The 18,142-nt window shown below is 39.5% G+C and overlaps 1 protein-coding gene across 1 annotated transcript; it reads left to right on the top strand.

Annotated features, from left to right (window-relative positions):
* Positions 1-545: 545 nt before the first annotated feature.
* Positions 546-13,583, top strand: GASK1B (golgi associated kinase 1B). The gene is made up of 4 exons (XM_075150578.1): positions 546-1,542; positions 8,806-9,020; positions 12,806-13,032; positions 13,331-13,583. The coding sequence occupies exons 1-4, from the start codon at positions 546-548 to the stop codon at positions 13,536-13,538; spliced, it is 1,647 nt and encodes a 548-aa protein (XP_075006679.1). The 3' UTR covers positions 13,539-13,583.
* The last annotated feature ends 4,559 nt before the right edge of the window (positions 13,584-18,142 follow it).

Genomic DNA, 18,142 nt, shown 5'->3' on the forward strand with positions numbered 1-18,142 from the left:
AAAAGATGGTAATGATCTGGGTTTGACAAGCTTTTCTTCTAATGCTGGAATACAGCTAGCTGAGATTGCAAATTGAGCCCGTATTTCATGATTTTGGTGTTTAATTTACACTGTAATGAGAAAGTGAAAGATGTACCCTGACAAATTTCTAGATGCATACTGTGTCATCTAGAACTTCTATCTCTTAAAAATGTAGAGCCACAGACACTGTATGTGAGTAATGAAATGAAATGCTACTACTCTTCTTTTTGCAGTTTGCAAAGGAGATACTTCAGATATTTTAGACTACAAATCAGTAAACTGCGCTTACGTAGCTGGCTCCATTCATTCCCTGAAGCCAATCACTTCCCCTGTGGTGGCTGATAAGAATTCAACAGCTTGAGAAGGTGGAGTGTCAGCATCCTTAGTGCTAAACTCGTTCGCAGGCATATCAGTAGCCTCTGTCCATCACCCATGCTGGAAGCTATTTGGAAAAGGAGAAATAGAAATTGGGGAAGGGAAATCATGCATCATCATCATCCTGGCTGGAACGTACGGAAGACTTTATGCTGTTTTTATCATGTGGATTCACTAGAGAAATGACCACCTTTGATCAGCCAAGTAAAATCAAAAACTTGTTTATTTGCTGCCTATGCCCCCCGCGGGTGCTGAGGCTCTGGACTTGCAGGCGCCCAAGGACAAGGAGGAATCTGCTAGCGGGCACTGCCTGTGTGATCTACCTGGGATTCCTCGTCAGTCAAGTGGGTCATGTTTTACCCCAGCACAAAGGAGGACACCAAAAGATCAGTTCCAGAAGTCTCCAAGATGCAGCCCAAACTCCTTTTCTGGGCATCCCACTGGATGGCACCCTGTCACCACCCAATTTCCAGGAACCCCAGCTTGGTAGCAATGGGACCTTGCTGCCACCCAATGTAGTTTATATCACCCTGCGGTCCAAGCGCAGCAAGCCTGCCAATATCAGAGGCACGGTGAAGCCAAAGCGCAGGAAGAAACATGCCACCGCTTTGTCCTACGGGCAGCACTTTCCAAAAGCCGCTTTTATAGGCCGGGAGGAGGCCTTTGCCCCACAGCCGGGGAGGGCCACGCGTGCTACGGGCGCGGTGGGAGCAGCAGTAGCTCTGGAGGCAAGAAGGCACCAACTGGATGAACTCAGACATAAAGGAATGGCAATCAGGGAGAGGGGTCACCGGAGACCTGGGAGGATTTCTGGAGCTATAAAGGCACAGCCCCAGCCTGAGGAAAGCAATATCAGGATTTACAGCGAGAGCTCTCCCTCTTGGCTGAGTAAAGACGACATCCTCAACATGCGCATGCTGGCGGATTCTCAGATAGAGAACATCCAAGAACTACCTTCTCACAAAGCAGTCCTGGTAGTGTTTGCAAGGGGTCCCAGCAGCACAGGAACTGCTTGTAACGAGGGGCACTGTGGCATCATCAAAAGACCCCTCGACATGAGCGAGGTATTTGCCTTTCATTTGGATAGGATCTTGGGGCTGAACAGGAGCTTACCTTCTGTAAGCAGGAGATCGGAGTTCTTCCAAGGTAACACATTCCTATGGCTTTCAGCTTGCAGGTGGGGTGCTGAGGTTTCCTTCCTCCCTCCCATATTAACCATAGGGCGGCAGCCACCTTAACTCCTGCGAGCCTGAGAACTAACCCCATCATTACGGCAGACGTAAAGCTGGTATCTGTGTGTAATTTCTGCAGCGCAGTTATCCTGTCTGAAGGACGCAGTACCCCAAAGTTTAGATCAAATACCATTGAGCTGCTGAGGGCAGTAACAATTTCTCTTCCACAAGAGCCTGGAATGAGGGGGAAAAAAAAAAAAAAAAGAGGGAGTCATGCATAGATTGCATGACGTTGTACAGACTGCCTGAAGTGAAACTGGGGAAAGAAATTCCAGAATACCCTGTGATTCAATATGTATTTCTGATTTTTTTTTCTAAGTTTTCTCATCTTTTAGATTTGACTTTAACAAAATGTTGTTGAAAGGGAGCACAAAAATTCACCTCTCAAACAGATGGTAGGAAAGGGGGTTTGTATTTAGTCAGATAACCTACTCGGAGGTGGGGGAACTGGGAAACTCCTGCAGAAGTTTGATGCTACTTTCACGGTACTAATGCCTCTGGGAACTGAAAAAATTTTAAAAGTGCTTCCCTCTCCCTGGTAATTAAAAAAACCCCCTACATTTCAGTGAATCCTGCTGTACATTTTGAGGTTCATTACACACATCTATATATTATGCTGACAAAGAAATATACACAGTAAATATCTCAATATGCCTGTTACATGATTGGTATAAAGTTTTCAATTAAAAATTTGATTTTTATGCTTTAGTGAAATTAAAGATAGATTTCAAACATGTAATGTGAGTTAGAAGTAAGTCTACTAACATTGCTATCTTGTGAAATGTCTTCAGCCTAACTGCTATTTTTGTACAGTCACAAATCACAATCCGAAAGGACTACATTGCATTTTAATGAATCATTGCTAAAGTGGCTAGCTATGTTTTTGCTGTTCCTTTCTTGCTGCTGAAATTAGCTTATACAAAATATTTTTATATCAGTTTGCATTTCTTAAAAAAAAAAGTAATGCAAGAATGACTTTAGTCTGAAGTCTGACAGCAGGAAGAGGACGCAGTGATCTCTGATTTCTTCCTGCTTTGTAAACCTTCCTTTTGGTAGCCTGTACAACAATGTGAATGAATCTCTAGGAACAACAGTTTGGAGGCTTCTGAATATTATTCATAGTTGCAGAGCATGGAAGATACATTAGGCCTAGTTTATTTTTAGGAATAAGATTTATTGCTATAGAGCTGCCGTAAGGCATTAAGGTAGTTCGGTTGGAGGAGCTCTGCATAGTGTGGCTGCAGAGACGACAGACTGCAAGCCTCTGAAAACTGCTATTAGGCTAATTGTGCATTGTGTTGCTCAGTGTCTGTCACCTTACAGTATGTTTTAGACTGTCTGGGACAGAGAGTGTCATTCTGCCCTCCTTAATTTTCTTTTCCTGAGAACTGGCTATGTTCCTACAGCAAGAAGAGTGTTGCTAGGTGATGAGAAGAGAAATAACATTATTTTGGTCCCACTTCATTTTTTCCAGCTAAAGGGTGAACAGAGCATTTGGAACAGTTACTGTACCTTGTCTCTCTCCATTTCCTTAGCCTGGAAATATGCTGGAGCTCAGATGCCTAATACCTACTTGAGCTCATTACTATTTACATGCTTGTGTTTGGTATAATCTAGAAAACATCTGTGTTGAGAAAATGAGCAAAAATATATTCTTAGAAAAATATGAACAATTAGTGAGCTCATTTCTATAACCCATATGCATTTAAGTTAAGATTGGGTAGGCACTGTAAAGTTTTTTACAGGGCAGCTTGTGTGAATCATGGTTATTCATATGGGAAAGAAAGCAATGCAGGATTAGAGACTGTGCATGTATGTATGAATGTACACAATTTCTGGGCTGACATATCTCTCTCTACAACACATCCCTTTAGCTTGCCTCAGTTGTGATCTGATGTAACAAGACATGTTTGATGTAGCATTAAAATCTTAAAAAATGGGCTTTTCAAAACCATCATTCATGTTGTCAGAAGCAGTTTCAAAGAACTGCGTAGTAAATCCCTGTACAGTTTCTGTTTCCCCTATTCCCACAAATCCCCCACTGATTTTTTTTTAAAAGTCTAGAAAAATACTGTACGCAAGTCCTCTGTCTGCTGCCCTTACTTTCCCTAGTTACTTGTAAACCCTTTTAAGTGTTAACAGTGAATCTTTTTTATTGTTTATCTTATTTTTCCATCATGGATGGAAAAATCGGGTATGATAACTCTTTCCCTAGTATTTTTGCAATGAATTGGCTGAACGTAAAAAGCCTGGGGAGTACAGGTGGGCAAAGCCCTTTTGAGTTCAGTGTTACAGACTAAAAGAGTATGATTCTGGGCACATGCAAGCACTCGTTCATTACTCCCATTGCCACCTACAAGGTGTGAAAAATGCCGAGAGCTCCAAAACGCTTATAAACAAAGAAGGATAAGCCTGTAAAACAACAAGAAATAATCATAAAACTGTGTCTATTGTGGAGAACATGAAGGGTGACCCTTGTGTGTCTGAGTTTTGGGATGTTCACATTAATACCACATGACTGAGAATCTTCATTATTTGATCATCCTGAGGAACAGGAGAGACATAAGTGACCTTGCTTGGTGTCACAGCCCTACCTTAATTAATTTGCACAGAAGCTAAGTAAAGTGACTGCACCTATAGCCTCTAGCTCAGCAACAGCATTTGCAGGGTAGGACGATGCCAGTGTTTGCTAGGGCTTGAGCTACCACTGGAGCAACATGGGCTGGAGCAGGCTTGCTCCTGTGTTGCAGCTGACAGCTGTAGGAATAGGACTGACTCCTTGGATCATAGCAACAAGGCTGAGCTCTTTGCTCAGCTTTTGGTACAAAATACACAGCTATTGCTATGCAGTTTTGTTGCGCCACTGGCTGAGGGCCTGAGCTACTGCATGCTGACAACCACCCCTCTTCCCCCCTGGTTTTCTGGTATCATGTTTGGCTAAATGTTTTATCCTCTGCTGAGAAGAATAAGCACAGGTGTACTCAATTCAGTTGGGCTTTTCTTAGCTAAAGATTGAACCTAATATTTGCCCAGAACCACTTCTTTTCCTAAAAACATGCAAGAAACTCTTTGAATAACACCTTTCATGGTTGGTTTAGTGCAAATAGATGAGTGACATGTGATAGATAGCTCCACTGGTTGTACTTGTCATTTTGCTCTACTGGCCTCTACATGATGATAAATGGAGCCATAGGTTTTTCTGTGTTATACCCTGCACTATCAGCCTGCCCTTGCCATCCCACCAAAAGTTATGCAAAAGCAGGAAAAGATATTATGAATCACTAATGTCAGAGCAAAGAATAAGAAAAACCTAATGCTGCCTTATGCATTCAGAATGCTCTGAAAGGCTTCAATTTATCTGTCCTGTTTTCTATCAACCCAAACAACTTGCACCATAGTATTGTACCTCTCAGAAGGGTACCAGAAGGCATATTTCCAATATTTTGTTGGGTAGAGAAGTTAATGTATAAGCAATAAGGCAGCCCGTAGTCTAGAGAGAAACTAATGCACATTTCATGCATTCCTTAATTCTGACATTCATATGAGTGCAGGACAAACATTGCAAATAAGGTACAGAGGGAAGAAACAAAAATGGCCTAACTTCTGTCTGCTTTCTGCTTCTGTCCCTTATATTTTCCCTCAGAACTTAATCTTAAACTCTCAAATTCAAGTAATGCTCTGTGTGACAGTCCTTCTCATCTTTCCACACTAAATTACTCTCTCCTGCTAATACATGGGCAACTAAACTGTTTCTTTCAAATGTGGCAGTGTTAAGCTATACTGCTTTACAGTGAACAATGAGGAGTTTGAGAAAGGACTTTTAGGTACCTTGTGAAAAATTTGCTCTTTTTAGTGATGCTCCCATGGGCATGTTTGAAAATATTTTCTTTCAAGGAAGTTAGAAAAATTGCTATAGATACAAGTTAGAGCACAAGATGGAAGAGTAACATTTAGAATCATAGAATCATAGAATATCTAAAGTTGAAAGGGATCCAGAAAGATCATCAAGTCCAACTCCCTGCTCCTCTCAGGACCACCTAAAACTAAACCATATGACTCAGAGCATCATCCAGATGATCCTTGAACTCTGACAGGTCACCATGCTGCTTGCAGAAGCAGGTGGATTGTGTCTGCCCATTCTAAAAACAAATAGCAATTGGGTTAAGAGAGCATGGACCCAGGTTCAAACAGCCCAGGTGAGAACTTTGCAAGAGGATTCACCTGTTAGCTTATTCAACTTAGGATATCCTGAGCCAGTAGCTCCTAAGGGCCCAAGAAATTTTTAGAAATTTTGTTTAAAAATCTATATGAATTACTAGGAAGCTGGTTCTGACATGAGTTTTAAAATCTTTCCCATACAATTTTGCAGATCATCTTCAGATAGTCAAGTAGATATATCAATCTAAAATGGCAGAGGAAAAGAAAATGAAGACGATCAGCTTTGGGCAAGGTTCAGTGCAATGCAGCTGCAGCAACAGAAAAGCCGTAGCCCTTTGTGTTAATATATAAAGCTGATTAGGAAAGAAGTGCATGCAGAACACGCTGGATGTATTCTGAAGCGTGCTCAATCTCCTCAGTTTTGGCTGTATCAAACTGGATGCTCTCATTCTTAGCCAGGCCTTACTTTTCATTGTTCAATTAACTTCAGCCCCATCCTCATGAGGTTTGAATCAGAAGAGCTCTGCTGATTTCAGTGGGGTCATGCCAATTCATGCAGCTATGAATCAGACCCCTTATCTGCTTTAATTCAGCATCTTCATGTTTTTCCTGCAAGTGTAAAAAATTTGAGTCATTGCTCCTTACTGAAGCTGCCGTTTCATCTTCCTGTAATTCAATTTATATTATAGAGTTGAAAGATTTTATTTTGGCTCATCTTTTCTGCTCCCATTTCCTCTGAAATGCAAACATTTCCTGTATTTAGCCTTGGTCTTTTAGAAATGTTTTTGTATCTTAATGGAAACTGGCAAGATATTATTAATATTTTTTAAGTATTTATATTACTGTTGTTTATCATGTCCCTTTTGGGTAGACAGGAGATGTTTGTTTTGTTAGAAGACCATTTATGTATTTGGTTTGTAGAAGAATTCATTAGCAGTTACATAAGCTGTTATTGGAGATATAAAAACAATAGATCAGTCTTGGTCCTGAAGAAAGCTGTCCTTTTTTTGTGAAAATTTCCAATGCTTACATAGACTTTCTCCAACTAGCTTGGAAAAGAAGCTTAGGCGATAGTTGACCTGGCTTGGCTAAAGTCATCTACAATGTAGGTGATGGACCCAGAGCGAAAGAGATGGGGAAATGGCTAAGATTTCCCAAATTAAATTCCTAAGTACTTATTCAGACACTTCAGTAGAGGAGAAGACTGATTTTCAGGAGTGCTCAGTGCTTTTTTCAGCAGAGGAAAGTGTGGAGCATGGTGCTGATAAAGGTAGTACTGATCCTAGTGACAGAGAGAGATTGATGTTCCTAATGGAAGGACACATTCTGTGTTCCTAAGGAAACATTGGGCAACTGGGAAGGAAGTTAAAGAGGAGATGGACCTGCACGTTGGGTTGGCTTGAGAAGGACTACCTTGTATGTGCAAGCCCTGGCAGAGAGAAGATCAAGTACATTCTGGTTTTGGAGAGGAATTTGGTTTTCTCTTGGGCTTGATTGCGTGCAGGACCTATCATGCACTGTTGGTGAATACAAGATGGCTCTTTTCATATGATTCGCTGCTAAGTATGGGCAGAGATAACTTCTTACCTGTTGTTTTAGATCAGTCAGCATCCTTTGAATAAGTAGCTTTTTGATTCAGCTGTATGGAGATGTGTTTTTAACAGTTCTTGCTGCTTACAGATGGAGCATTCACGTTAGCAGCTTTTACCTTGCTGTTGGCACTGATACCTGTTTTCTATGTGCTATTCTCTGGGTTGCCTCTGGAGAAGGTGCCGTGGATCTCATTGCCTTCACGCGAGTTTCTGAAAGCTTCTTTTCAGATGCATCTCTGGCTCCACGGGCATGTGGAAGACAAAGAGGCAGTTTAGGCTGCATTTAACTATGCGATAAATTGTGCAACAGTGTAGAGTTTAGGTTCATTGATCTTCAAGATTAATATAAATAAATTTTAAAGCTTTACACATGTTCCAACACGTGCTATTTAGCAAATACCAGCTTTGCAGTTAAATGGTTCCTCCTCTCTGTACCAAGACATCCTATTTTGGTCTTCTGTCTACACCCAAAAATATAAAGGATTTCTTTGTTTTAAAGAGTGTACAAGCCACAGTGAGTCCTGGGTCCTTGACAGTTTAAGGCGGCAGCAGCATTGCATCAGCAATGAAGAGGAGAGTTCCACTTTCCTAAGATAGATATGCCTGTTACTTGATATTGGGTGAAATATATTTATCAGTTCTTATACTGTGAAAGCTCATTTTAAATTCTTTGCTGAGGTTCTTCCCACTAAGAACCCTGAACACTTGAACTCACCAAAGCTAAGGCCTTTGACTTAGTTTCAGGGAAGAGCAGAATATTCTTTACACAGAAGAATTAAAGAATTTGGCCAAAATAGCTGCTATACAAAACAGATCTCATGTTATATCTGGGTAAAAAAGAAATGCTTGTCAAGGTGTTTATTCATGCTAAGCTCACACTCTCTAGTGTTCTCATATATCATTTCAGAGCTGTGAAATCATACATTATAGGCCTAAAATACTAAAGATAACAAAATAAATCCACTTTGAGTATAGGATTTGTAGTATTTCTATGCCCATTATGCAGAAAAAATACTTTGACATAAGTTTTCAGCTCTTGTAAATCATTATCAGTTCACTGGAATCAGAGGGAAATTACATCGTTGATTCACAGTGGCATTGCAGGCTCTTAATCTTCTACCTATAAACTTTTTAATAGTCTGGTTTAGTATATGATTTTGTACATTAATCTCTTGCTTCAAACAGAGAAAGCCTTCTGTACACTGAAGGCGTTTATAACGTCTATGCTTCTTCCATTCTTGCAGTGGCTGGTTTTAGATGTGGAATAAGACCACATTAACCAAAGGATGTCAAGTTATTAGTCCCTGGCCATTTATCCTGCCACATCTGTAAAATGGTAATTATTGATGCTTAGGCAATGTCTAAAGAATGATCAAGTAAGTCTGACAGTATTGCACTATACTGATGATCTGTTTTTCCTTTTTCAGACAGTCAAGCCTGTCCTGTTATTCTCTGGGATTCGTCACTGAGCCCAACAGATAATAGTACCCATTCTTCAGTGAGATTAACCTGGGGGCAATATCAGCAGCTATTGAAGCAGAAATGCTGGCAGAATGGTAAAGTTCCCAAAGCTGAGTGGGGCTGTACTGAAATCCATCATCATGAGTGGTCCAAGATGGCACTCTTTGATTTTCTTCTGCAGGTAAAACATTTACTGAATGCAACTTTCTGCCTCAAAAGTCATGTGAGCACACATGGGACTCCTAGAAAAGTCATTTTAGTTTATTTCCTTTTTTTAAATGGGGAAGAAATGTATTTGCACAGTTTGAACTTGTTTCTGGTTGTTTCTTATGATTAAAATATCCAAAATGCAACTTATAATCAGGGAAAGATCAGGAACTTAACTGACTCATTTTCTAAAAGAGGAAGCAAAGGCTTTTGTCTTGAGACGTCTTGATTTACTTCACCTTGAGGCAGGCATACTGTTTCTCCGTGATACCTTGTTTCTCCAAACATAGTTCTTGACTATGTTCACGACTGTAAATCACTGGTTTTTACTGTGTGGTCCTTCCTGCACCTCCCCAGCCCCCAGGGATGATTTAAGTGGTTTCGGTCAGCTGAAATCTGGATCAAGATAACACTTGTAGCAGCTAATTTTCCTTCTTTTTAAAAACCTAGCCAGTGACTTAGTAAGGAAAGAATAGAGCAGCAACTGATGAATGATATGGCTGCTGTTCTTCAATTAGGTATTGCACGTAATCATTAGCTCTCCAAATAACACCAAACTAGGACTCTGCCCAGTGGTATCATAATGTGTGGCTACAGTTACAGCAATTATGTAGTCAAATATTAATACACTCTCTGTATTAGTAAGGACTGAACTGAACCACCTGGCTGGAAGCTAATTTTATGGCTTCCTGAGATATGGCACTACTTCCAATTGTCCTTGCCTGCCAGACAGGTCCGGGTGACTGAGCATCCTACAGCACTTACTGGTTGATGTAACACTATTTCTATTTAAAACTGCAGCAAGCACTAGTTTTATGCACTGTGTTTGGTTGTTCATATAATTCAGCTTTTTATAGAGTTACATTTCTTGAAATATAAAAATCATGACTTGACTTACGCATAGCCTATCCCTGTCCTTCTTAGTCCTGTTCCAGGATGAATGGATATTCCCGATTTTTTGGGGGTTACATTTTTGTAGACTTGTTATGTTAAACAGAGCATTCAATTCTTCTCTAAAAATAGATTGCGCCACTTGTCTAATGACTCCATCTTTAGTCCCACTACGAGCAAGTAATTCTTAAACTGGTATAAAGCCATATGTGAATTATTCTGATGCTAAGCATAGTAATGTCCCTATAGGAATAGTACAGAATGTGTCATAGAGTTAATATGTTTTCATGCCATTGTCTTCTTGTCAAACAGTTTAAAAATTCTCATGAGTTCCGTGTTGATTTCTAATTTTAAGGTCTTCTAAGTCAAGTTTTTAAACTTCATAATAGAACTCCTATTATCCAGAAGGAGAGGTCAGTTAAAATAAGATACAACAGGATTGAACTGTGCATGAAATAAAGAAACAAATTACTCTCATAAGAGTAGCTGGTATCAGAGTGATTTATACCTCCAGTTGCCTACCAGACAAGAACATGCATACCAGAAAGTGAGTGAAAGTTGGTCTTACGGTTCTTAAAGATTAAAATTTTATCTGGGTGCTCTTAGACTAGACTTTAAAGTTTATCAGCAGCAGAACATGAAGACTCTAAAACAAAATATGCCAAGAAGGGGCTCTGAATTAAAAAAAAATAAATCTGTGCTTCATGAGTCATTCAGAAGTAAAGAATAATGAAAAGTATTCTCCATTAAATATACTTGCCTCAGAAGAATGGTTTTGGTGCCCATTGTTAGAATAGAATAGATGTTCCTAATCTCTGGTTTCAAATGCTATAAAATATAGAAGCAGGCTGAAAAATGCTTATAGCTGACCTTCACTTGCCTTCTGCAAGAACTCAAGAAAAATAAGGACATTAAATGTAAAATGGCTTCTTTAATTTTGAGGGTTTGGACCTCTCATGTACATAAATACATGACAAAACCCAATGCTAAACTATTAAGGTTGCAGCAGCAATTCCGGACTGTCCCATCATTCTGTCGTAACACTGAATGATGCAAGATATTATGAAGAGGCTGTCCGTAAGAACGTGATCTCCTCGTCTATTTAATGCATGAGATGAAGTGCAGTGCATGTGAATTAGCGCTATATCAAAGGAGTCTGTCTGGAAGGCCTCTGCTTCATTTTTCGGCAAAGCCTTTGGGTGAGTTGAATGAGACATCCCATGAGCTAAAATGCTGCAAGCAAGAGGGGCTCTACTGCCTGCAGATGCTGAATGCTGCTCATGAAAAGAGAAAGAAGAAGAGAAATCTATTCCTTTCCTCAGGATTGTCACAGCTGAAAACAAACGCTGCCACCAAGACTGATGGCAGCAGTACTACCTACTTAAGAAAAAACAAAACAACTCTCAGACTTTCATTTGATGAACAAAAATGGGAGGCCTTTTCAACATGCAGCATAGTTCTACATCGGGAGAAGAGTCCTAGCAGTTCATTTCACTGGGATGTCACAAAAATAAAATTGCAATTTTAGAAGTGAACATTAATGCTTTTGTGCTTAGAGCAGTTTGAAGAGTTGGCAGCATAAAACAAACAAGGGCAGAAAAAATAATTTACCTGTGATAAGCTACTCCGTAAGCCTTAGCTGCAGCAAAGCAGACTTCCTCTCTGTGAGCACCTGTCGGCAGGAGCAGGGCTGTTCCCTGGGGAGATGAGCTGGAGCCAAGGGCAGCCCCACGGCAGGCAGGGCCAGCAGGAAGGATGGTGAAAGCCATGGGTCCCCCTGACAGCCCAGTGGGCATCTGGCACAGACAAGGCAGCAAGCCAGCTCCAAGGCCAATGAGCAGGAACCCCAAGCAGCAGGTAGCAGGATACACACGCACCACCCTGCTCCACCCCAGAAGGGCTCAGGGGAGTGCTGAGGTGCCAGGCCTGAGCTTAAATGGGGCTCCTGGGCCCACAGGTGGGGGGTGTGTGTGTGGAGGTCCCAGGTGTCACTGCTTAGGGCAATTAAGGCCTATTTGTGCACTCAGGGCCCTGGCAATGTTGTGTATTTACTCTCATCTAGTCACCGGGGGTAGAAGCACTTTCAAGGAGTGATTTATCCTTCCTGTATTAGATGGTTATCCTAAAATGGCATCCTTTGCTCTGGAGGTGCCTCATTCTTGTCATCGTTTATGAAAGGGAACATAAACGACTAAGTCAGAAGAGATGCTTAACATTTACACCACTAAAGTTAGACCAGATGTATTCCTTCCAGCTAAGTGCTGTGTGATGAATGAGCGAGGGTTCGCATGGGAAAAAATAGCCCAGACCATCATGTCGTTGAAGTATATACCACAGTGCAACTCAGGGAGGCTGCTCTGTGATTATAAATGCACTCTTGTTGCATTTTGTAGCTTCTGATGGCTTGCTGTGCCCCTTAGTAATCTTTTCAATTATTTTGCATACTATTAGTCTAATAGGTCCCACAAAATGGAGACCCTCTGTGTGTATCAGGCTCTGCTGTTTCTATTGTTTTCCAGCAGAGAAAATGTAAAAAAACTACAGCCTTCTGAAAAAAATAGAATTGTATTCACCATCTTGTTATTCCAGTTACACAGTGGTATTGTTCCATTATTTTCAAAGAATTTCTACTGACATAACAAATCATGGCTATAAAATGGATAAAATACACAGTCTGGGAAATTGCTTCTAACAGTACGTGAAGTTTGGGGACCAGGTCTTCAACGCCATTTCACTGCTGACTTTAACTACACTTGTCCCGAGTTGCTTTCCTGTCAGCTGTGTTAGTGAGTGATGTCTTACAGTGACACTTTGCACCAAATACTTTGATATTGTGTTCACTTGGCACTCTGCTGTGCTTTGTTTTAGATCTATAATCGACTAGACAGAAACTGCTGTGGATTCAAACCTCTCAAGGAGGATACCTGCGTGCAGCAAGGACTGAAGCTGAAATGTAGTGATCAGGATGCCGTTGACCTGACACACATTGTTCAGAGAAGGCATGACCAAAGGCACTTGGCCTTTATAAACAATAAGGGTTTCTTTGACAGAAACGAGGACAATCTTGACTTCAAAATACTGCAGGGAATCAATGAGTAAGTTTTAAGTTATTAATTTTGTAAAAAGATTGATAATTTCTTCCCAGTTTGAGCATGAGACACTAAGTTACTGGAATAGATATCATTGGCCTCAGACATTTACAGGATGTGTCTAAAAATGTATGAGTAATCCCACTGCTGTAAAAGATACAATTAACATGCATATCGTTAGCCATGCATGGACTTCCTTTGCTGAGCTGCAGTCTATATTCATAGAAGTGATTGCTAAACCACAACGTAAATATTGCAATTCAGAGTGATGGCAAAGCTGATGAATTTCTTTGTGCTTTTCCAGATTCCCTGAATCTGCAGTTTCAGTGCTGAGGAGCCAGCGTTTACGTGAGAAGTTGCTACAGTCTTTGTTCCTTGACAAAATATACTGGGAGAGCCAAGGAGGCAGAAAAGGAATTGAAAAGCTTATTGATGTAATAGAAAGGAGGTCCAAAATTCTTCTTACTTACATAAATGCACATGGAGCCAAAGTATTGCCCATGAATGAATGAGGCAGTCTTGTTTCTATCTGAGAGAGAGTCTTTAAAAAAATTTGTACGAGGCAAAAACTGACAGTAAAATTGATTTAATTCATAGGCTTATTTAATTTTTATTTTTTCCAAACTTTCGAGTTTATTTTTAAATAAGAAATCTTACATGGTTTAAAAGCAACATTTAACTGCAGCTGCAGCTCAACACAGTGCGGTCTCTTCTGTCACCAGTGAAATGGAATGAAAAATACCCAAATGGTACAATAAATAATGTAGTAATATGTAGGTACCATGAACACTCCTTCTGTTAAACTGTTTGAAAATTAGCAACAGGATTTTCAGTACATTAGGCTGGATTACTCTTACTTCCCTCATTCAAGTCAGTAAAAGTTTTATGGCAAATTTAAGTGGGAACAGAGATTTGTAAGCACTTAGTACATTGATGAAAACTGTCATTGCATCTACCTGCTGAAACATATGTAGTACAGGAATTTGTCTTTTTGATTATGAATACTAAAATGCCAACATTTCCAAAGGCTTATTTTGTTTTATTTTATTTTGATCTTTTGAAATCTGAGGACTAAATTCAGCTCTTTTAAATGCAGGGGTGTTTGCACTGGACATGAGGGAAATTTAAAAAGAGTGAGGAGAACATGGTTTTAACAATAATAATTTGACAAATACAGTTTTTACCTGGCCAGTATGGAGTACAATTCATCATGAGTCACTTGTTACAATGTACTATTTTCAGTACAGGTTGTTTTGATGTGTGGGTGGATGATCTGATATTTTCTGTCTACTGATTAACTGGGTGTTACTCACAGAATCGTCCTTTATTACCACTATTTTTAAAAAAGAAGTTCAGCTTTAGGTTTGTGTGAATATGCTGCTAAATAAGTGTACACGTTTTGTTTTTGCAACATTCTTGACAATATTTTTTTAGAATATTATCAAAAAGCAGACCTACTAAGGACGTGAGTGTTGTTAAACTCAGCACAGAAAATGTTTGTGCTATGTGCTCAGCTCTAGCCAGCAATTCAGTCTCTAGTTTTCCATTAAGATTGACCACTGTGGGGTGATAATTTTAGCTGATGACTCGCCCCAGGTATTCCCACAGGTAAGGTTGTTAGAGAAGGTTGGATAAGCACTTTGGATTCTTAACCTTTTTCTGCTCCAGAAATAAAATATCAACTGATATAGTCTATCATGACATACACCTTCTTCCTATCTGTTTAGAAAGACTTTTATCGTCTTTCTAGAGAAATATCTCTTATCTTCTTGCCATGAGATAATGGCAAAAGTTGAACTTTCATAGTTACTCTTGTCTTTATATATAGTAAAAAAATATAGGGTGTATAAGATTTTAAAATATTTTTGAAAGTGTTATGTAATGGTATTAATGAGAAACTAAAATGTTTCATGTCGATGTTAACTGGATAGGTGAATTTAATGTTTTAAATAACTACAATTCCACTGCAGATTTTCTTTTCTAGTATCAGAACAGCTATTAACAATAATTGCTTTACTAGAAGAAATAGATCTCGCTATAGGCAGAGATAAAGATACTTAGTAAAATTTTAAGAGCTTGGCCATCTAAATAATCTTCTATTTTATTCTGTCAGCAAAGGGCGGATAAATTTGTAAAAACTTCCTAGAGCTTAACTATTGCCTTGAGAGGACACGTTTTAGAGTGCCTTGGGCTTTTTAATAGCACCAAAGTAGAATTTTATAATATTTTCATATTATCCTTTTCTTAAAATGTTGTAACTTACTAGCCCGGTAATTTCTATCACAGAAACAAAAATATTACTGTAGCTTGCACTGTGAACAGAGCCTAGAGAAAGAACTAATCCTTTGGATCCATTTCACACGGAATTCCTGTTGCAGTAAATTTCACTCTTTGGTGACCGTCACAATCAATTTGTCTAATTTTCTAGCCTATCTCACAGTTTTCTTCCTGCTAGATACCTGTTCAAATGGATTATCACACACTGCTGGGAGTGAGAGAAAGGCAGGACTCTCAGCTGCACTGAGCTTAGAAGAGGGCCAAGTGGAGATACAAGAGTGTACCAGATCATGAAAAAAGGTCCCATGAGAACTCTGTCTTCTAGATTCTCCTCTTCTATCTTTAGACTGCACATCCTGATGACAAGTCATTGCCTCACATTGCCCAGTTGTTGTTTTTTCCAGAATTGACTCATTGTCCAAGAAGAGAAAGAAATCAGAAGTCAGGATTTTTTATCTTTTCAGGTTAGGTCATTTATTTTTATGGTGATAACTTGATGCCGCCTTCTCCTGTTGTTCTGGACATGGACACTAGTGTTTCCTTGAGCACAATACATGCTCTTTTATTTGCCTGGTAGTGCACTGCCAGCTCTTAAAGCAGCAATGTAATTGCCAACTAGTGAGTAATTGCCCTGAAGCTGACCTGGAGCCATGCCTCTCAGTAGTCCTGAGCTTAAGAGGTCCAAGTAGCCATGATGCTGTGCAGTACTTAAAAATTTGACCAAGTGTGAAAAGCATAACTGTAAAGAGCAGATCTTCTGTAGACAAATCCTGCAAAAGAATGTCCTTAGGAAATGAATGGTGTTTTTTACTAGATATTTTTGGTGGCAGAGGTGTACAGATCAAGTTGTCATTTTGCAGGGCAAAACTATGTTTAAACTTGCGTAGAAAGTACAAGGGGAAGGATAGGTGTATCTCCCTGTGCTGTCCAGTATGGACCAGACAGGCACATAAAGGCACTGTCTTCTCAGAACTGCTGCAGGGACCAGTGAGTCCAGAGCTGTACCATTACTGCACACATTACACTTTCCAAGGGCGTAGGAATACTTTCTCTGAAACTCTGAATTTGGGTCTAGGACAAGGCGTTCTGCATCCTGCTTTCACCTTACAACGGTGCCTTAGCATTGCACTATGCATAGCTGGAGGCTTTGCTTTCTATCCTGTGTTAACATGCCATCTTTCTTATGCATACAAACACCCTCATCGTCTTCAGGGAAGTCAGGAGAGGCTTTGTGAGATTGGGCAGTGGGACTGGACTGTAAATTGCTTCGTATTCTCTAGTGTTGATAACAAACTCTGGAAAGTGCCTTTTCTCCATAACGTTTATCCTGTTGCTATAGAGCTTGGTACTTGAATCCAGTATTGTTAGTAATACAAAGTATGATTGTGATAGTGCTTATGACTACATACTAGCCAAGTTCTAGGTTTTTTTACAAAAGTGAAGAATTCTGTGTTTGTTGAGTGCATAAATGCTCCAGTAAAAAATACGAAAGAAGCACTTTGCAGAGCTTGTTTATTCACTGCTACTACATTCAAGATATCTGCTCTCCCTTCAGTAATAGGAGTAAAGTTTATTGGGAAATCAGTCCACTTCCTTTTAAAACAGCATGACGTTGGACTGATATTCCTGCACTGTAGCGTAAGTAAAACTAACCGGTAGGAAAAAACCCAAAGAAGCCTTACTTTACCTATGGTGGTGATCGACAGAAAGCCAAGAAACTGTGTTTTAGTCATCTTTGCTGGGCTGTCTTCCATATATGGGCATATGGGATCAGACAAAGACTCATGTTGCACATTACTAGGAAGGGTGTAACCGACGACAACAGTCCAAAACCTGTGGGTGGGAAAGACGATTATGTCATTCTTGAATCTGCCTGAAAGCCAGAACCGCATGAAATGGAATTACTAAGAAAGTCAAAAGAGTTTGCTTATTTCATAACATTGGAAGACAGAGCTTAAAATAAGTAGCACAGGCACAGATGCCTTAAAATTCCCTGGGAGCCTGCCAGCAAGTTAATAATCTTAAATGTTTCAGAAGCTGAGGACATGAAAACTTTTGTGGAGCACTGTGGAGCACAGTTTCATTCTTTTTTTTGTGTGTGTGTATTCTATAATGCATTATATTAAAGAAAGATAAATTCCATGGTTTCAAAAGAGCAAATGCAGATTTAGGGTACATTAAGGGACAAGCCTCCAGTGCCAATTCTGGGAACACTTTCATGCATGTGTGTGTATGCGAACACAAACATACATGTATATCTATATATACCTTGGTTTGTTTCTATAAAATGGTCAGTTTGGCTAATAAAGAGTGAGTTGTTTATCTAATTTGCTGTTTACATGTAGAATTGTATTTGTGAGTGTAAGTCCAATTTTGAGTATACACAACTTGAAGTTTAAACAAAACATTATTATGGATGAAACTTTTGTTCTCAAAGGATTAACTCTCCTCTTGCAACAAATTCATATAATCTTAAGTTTTCTACTTACAATTGTAGAGAAAAACAGCAATATGTTTGTGTCTAAGCTAAACTGCCAGACAACAGAGTGATATCAAATCAGATGTTTTTATTGAGTTTTATATTAGATATTGAATTCCCATTTTCTTTTGGAATTTGTGCATTTAAAAAGTCAATTTATTTGTCCTTTTATTAGTAACAGTAAAAGCATTATGAATTGTTTGCATCTCTGCTGCTGTTGTCATGTAATGTCCAGGAATATACAAAATAAAATGATGTCTTCATCAGATTTTTAGTTCAGATCTCTAAGTTGCAATAACAAAACCGTAATGCATATTAATGTAATATGTGGATCACTAGATACAGTTTAGAAAGAACTAT

This window comes from Calonectris borealis, chromosome 4 (genome assembly GCF_964195595.1).
Source record: "Calonectris borealis chromosome 4, bCalBor7.hap1.2, whole genome shotgun sequence".
NCBI classification, from domain to species: domain Eukaryota; kingdom Metazoa; phylum Chordata; class Aves; order Procellariiformes; family Procellariidae; genus Calonectris; species Calonectris borealis.

Coding starts and splice junctions, on each gene's coding strand:
- GASK1B (XM_075150578.1), top strand. CDS start 546: ATGCTGTTTTTATCATGTGGATTCACTAGAGAAATGACCACCTTTGAT. Junction 9,021..12,805: donor TCTTTGATTTTCTTCTGCAG/GTAAAACATTTA, acceptor GCTTTGTTTTAG/ATCTATAATCGACTAGACAG. Junction 13,033..13,330: donor ATACTGCAGGGAATCAATGA/GTAAGTTTTAAG, acceptor GTGCTTTTCCAG/ATTCCCTGAATCTGCAGTTT.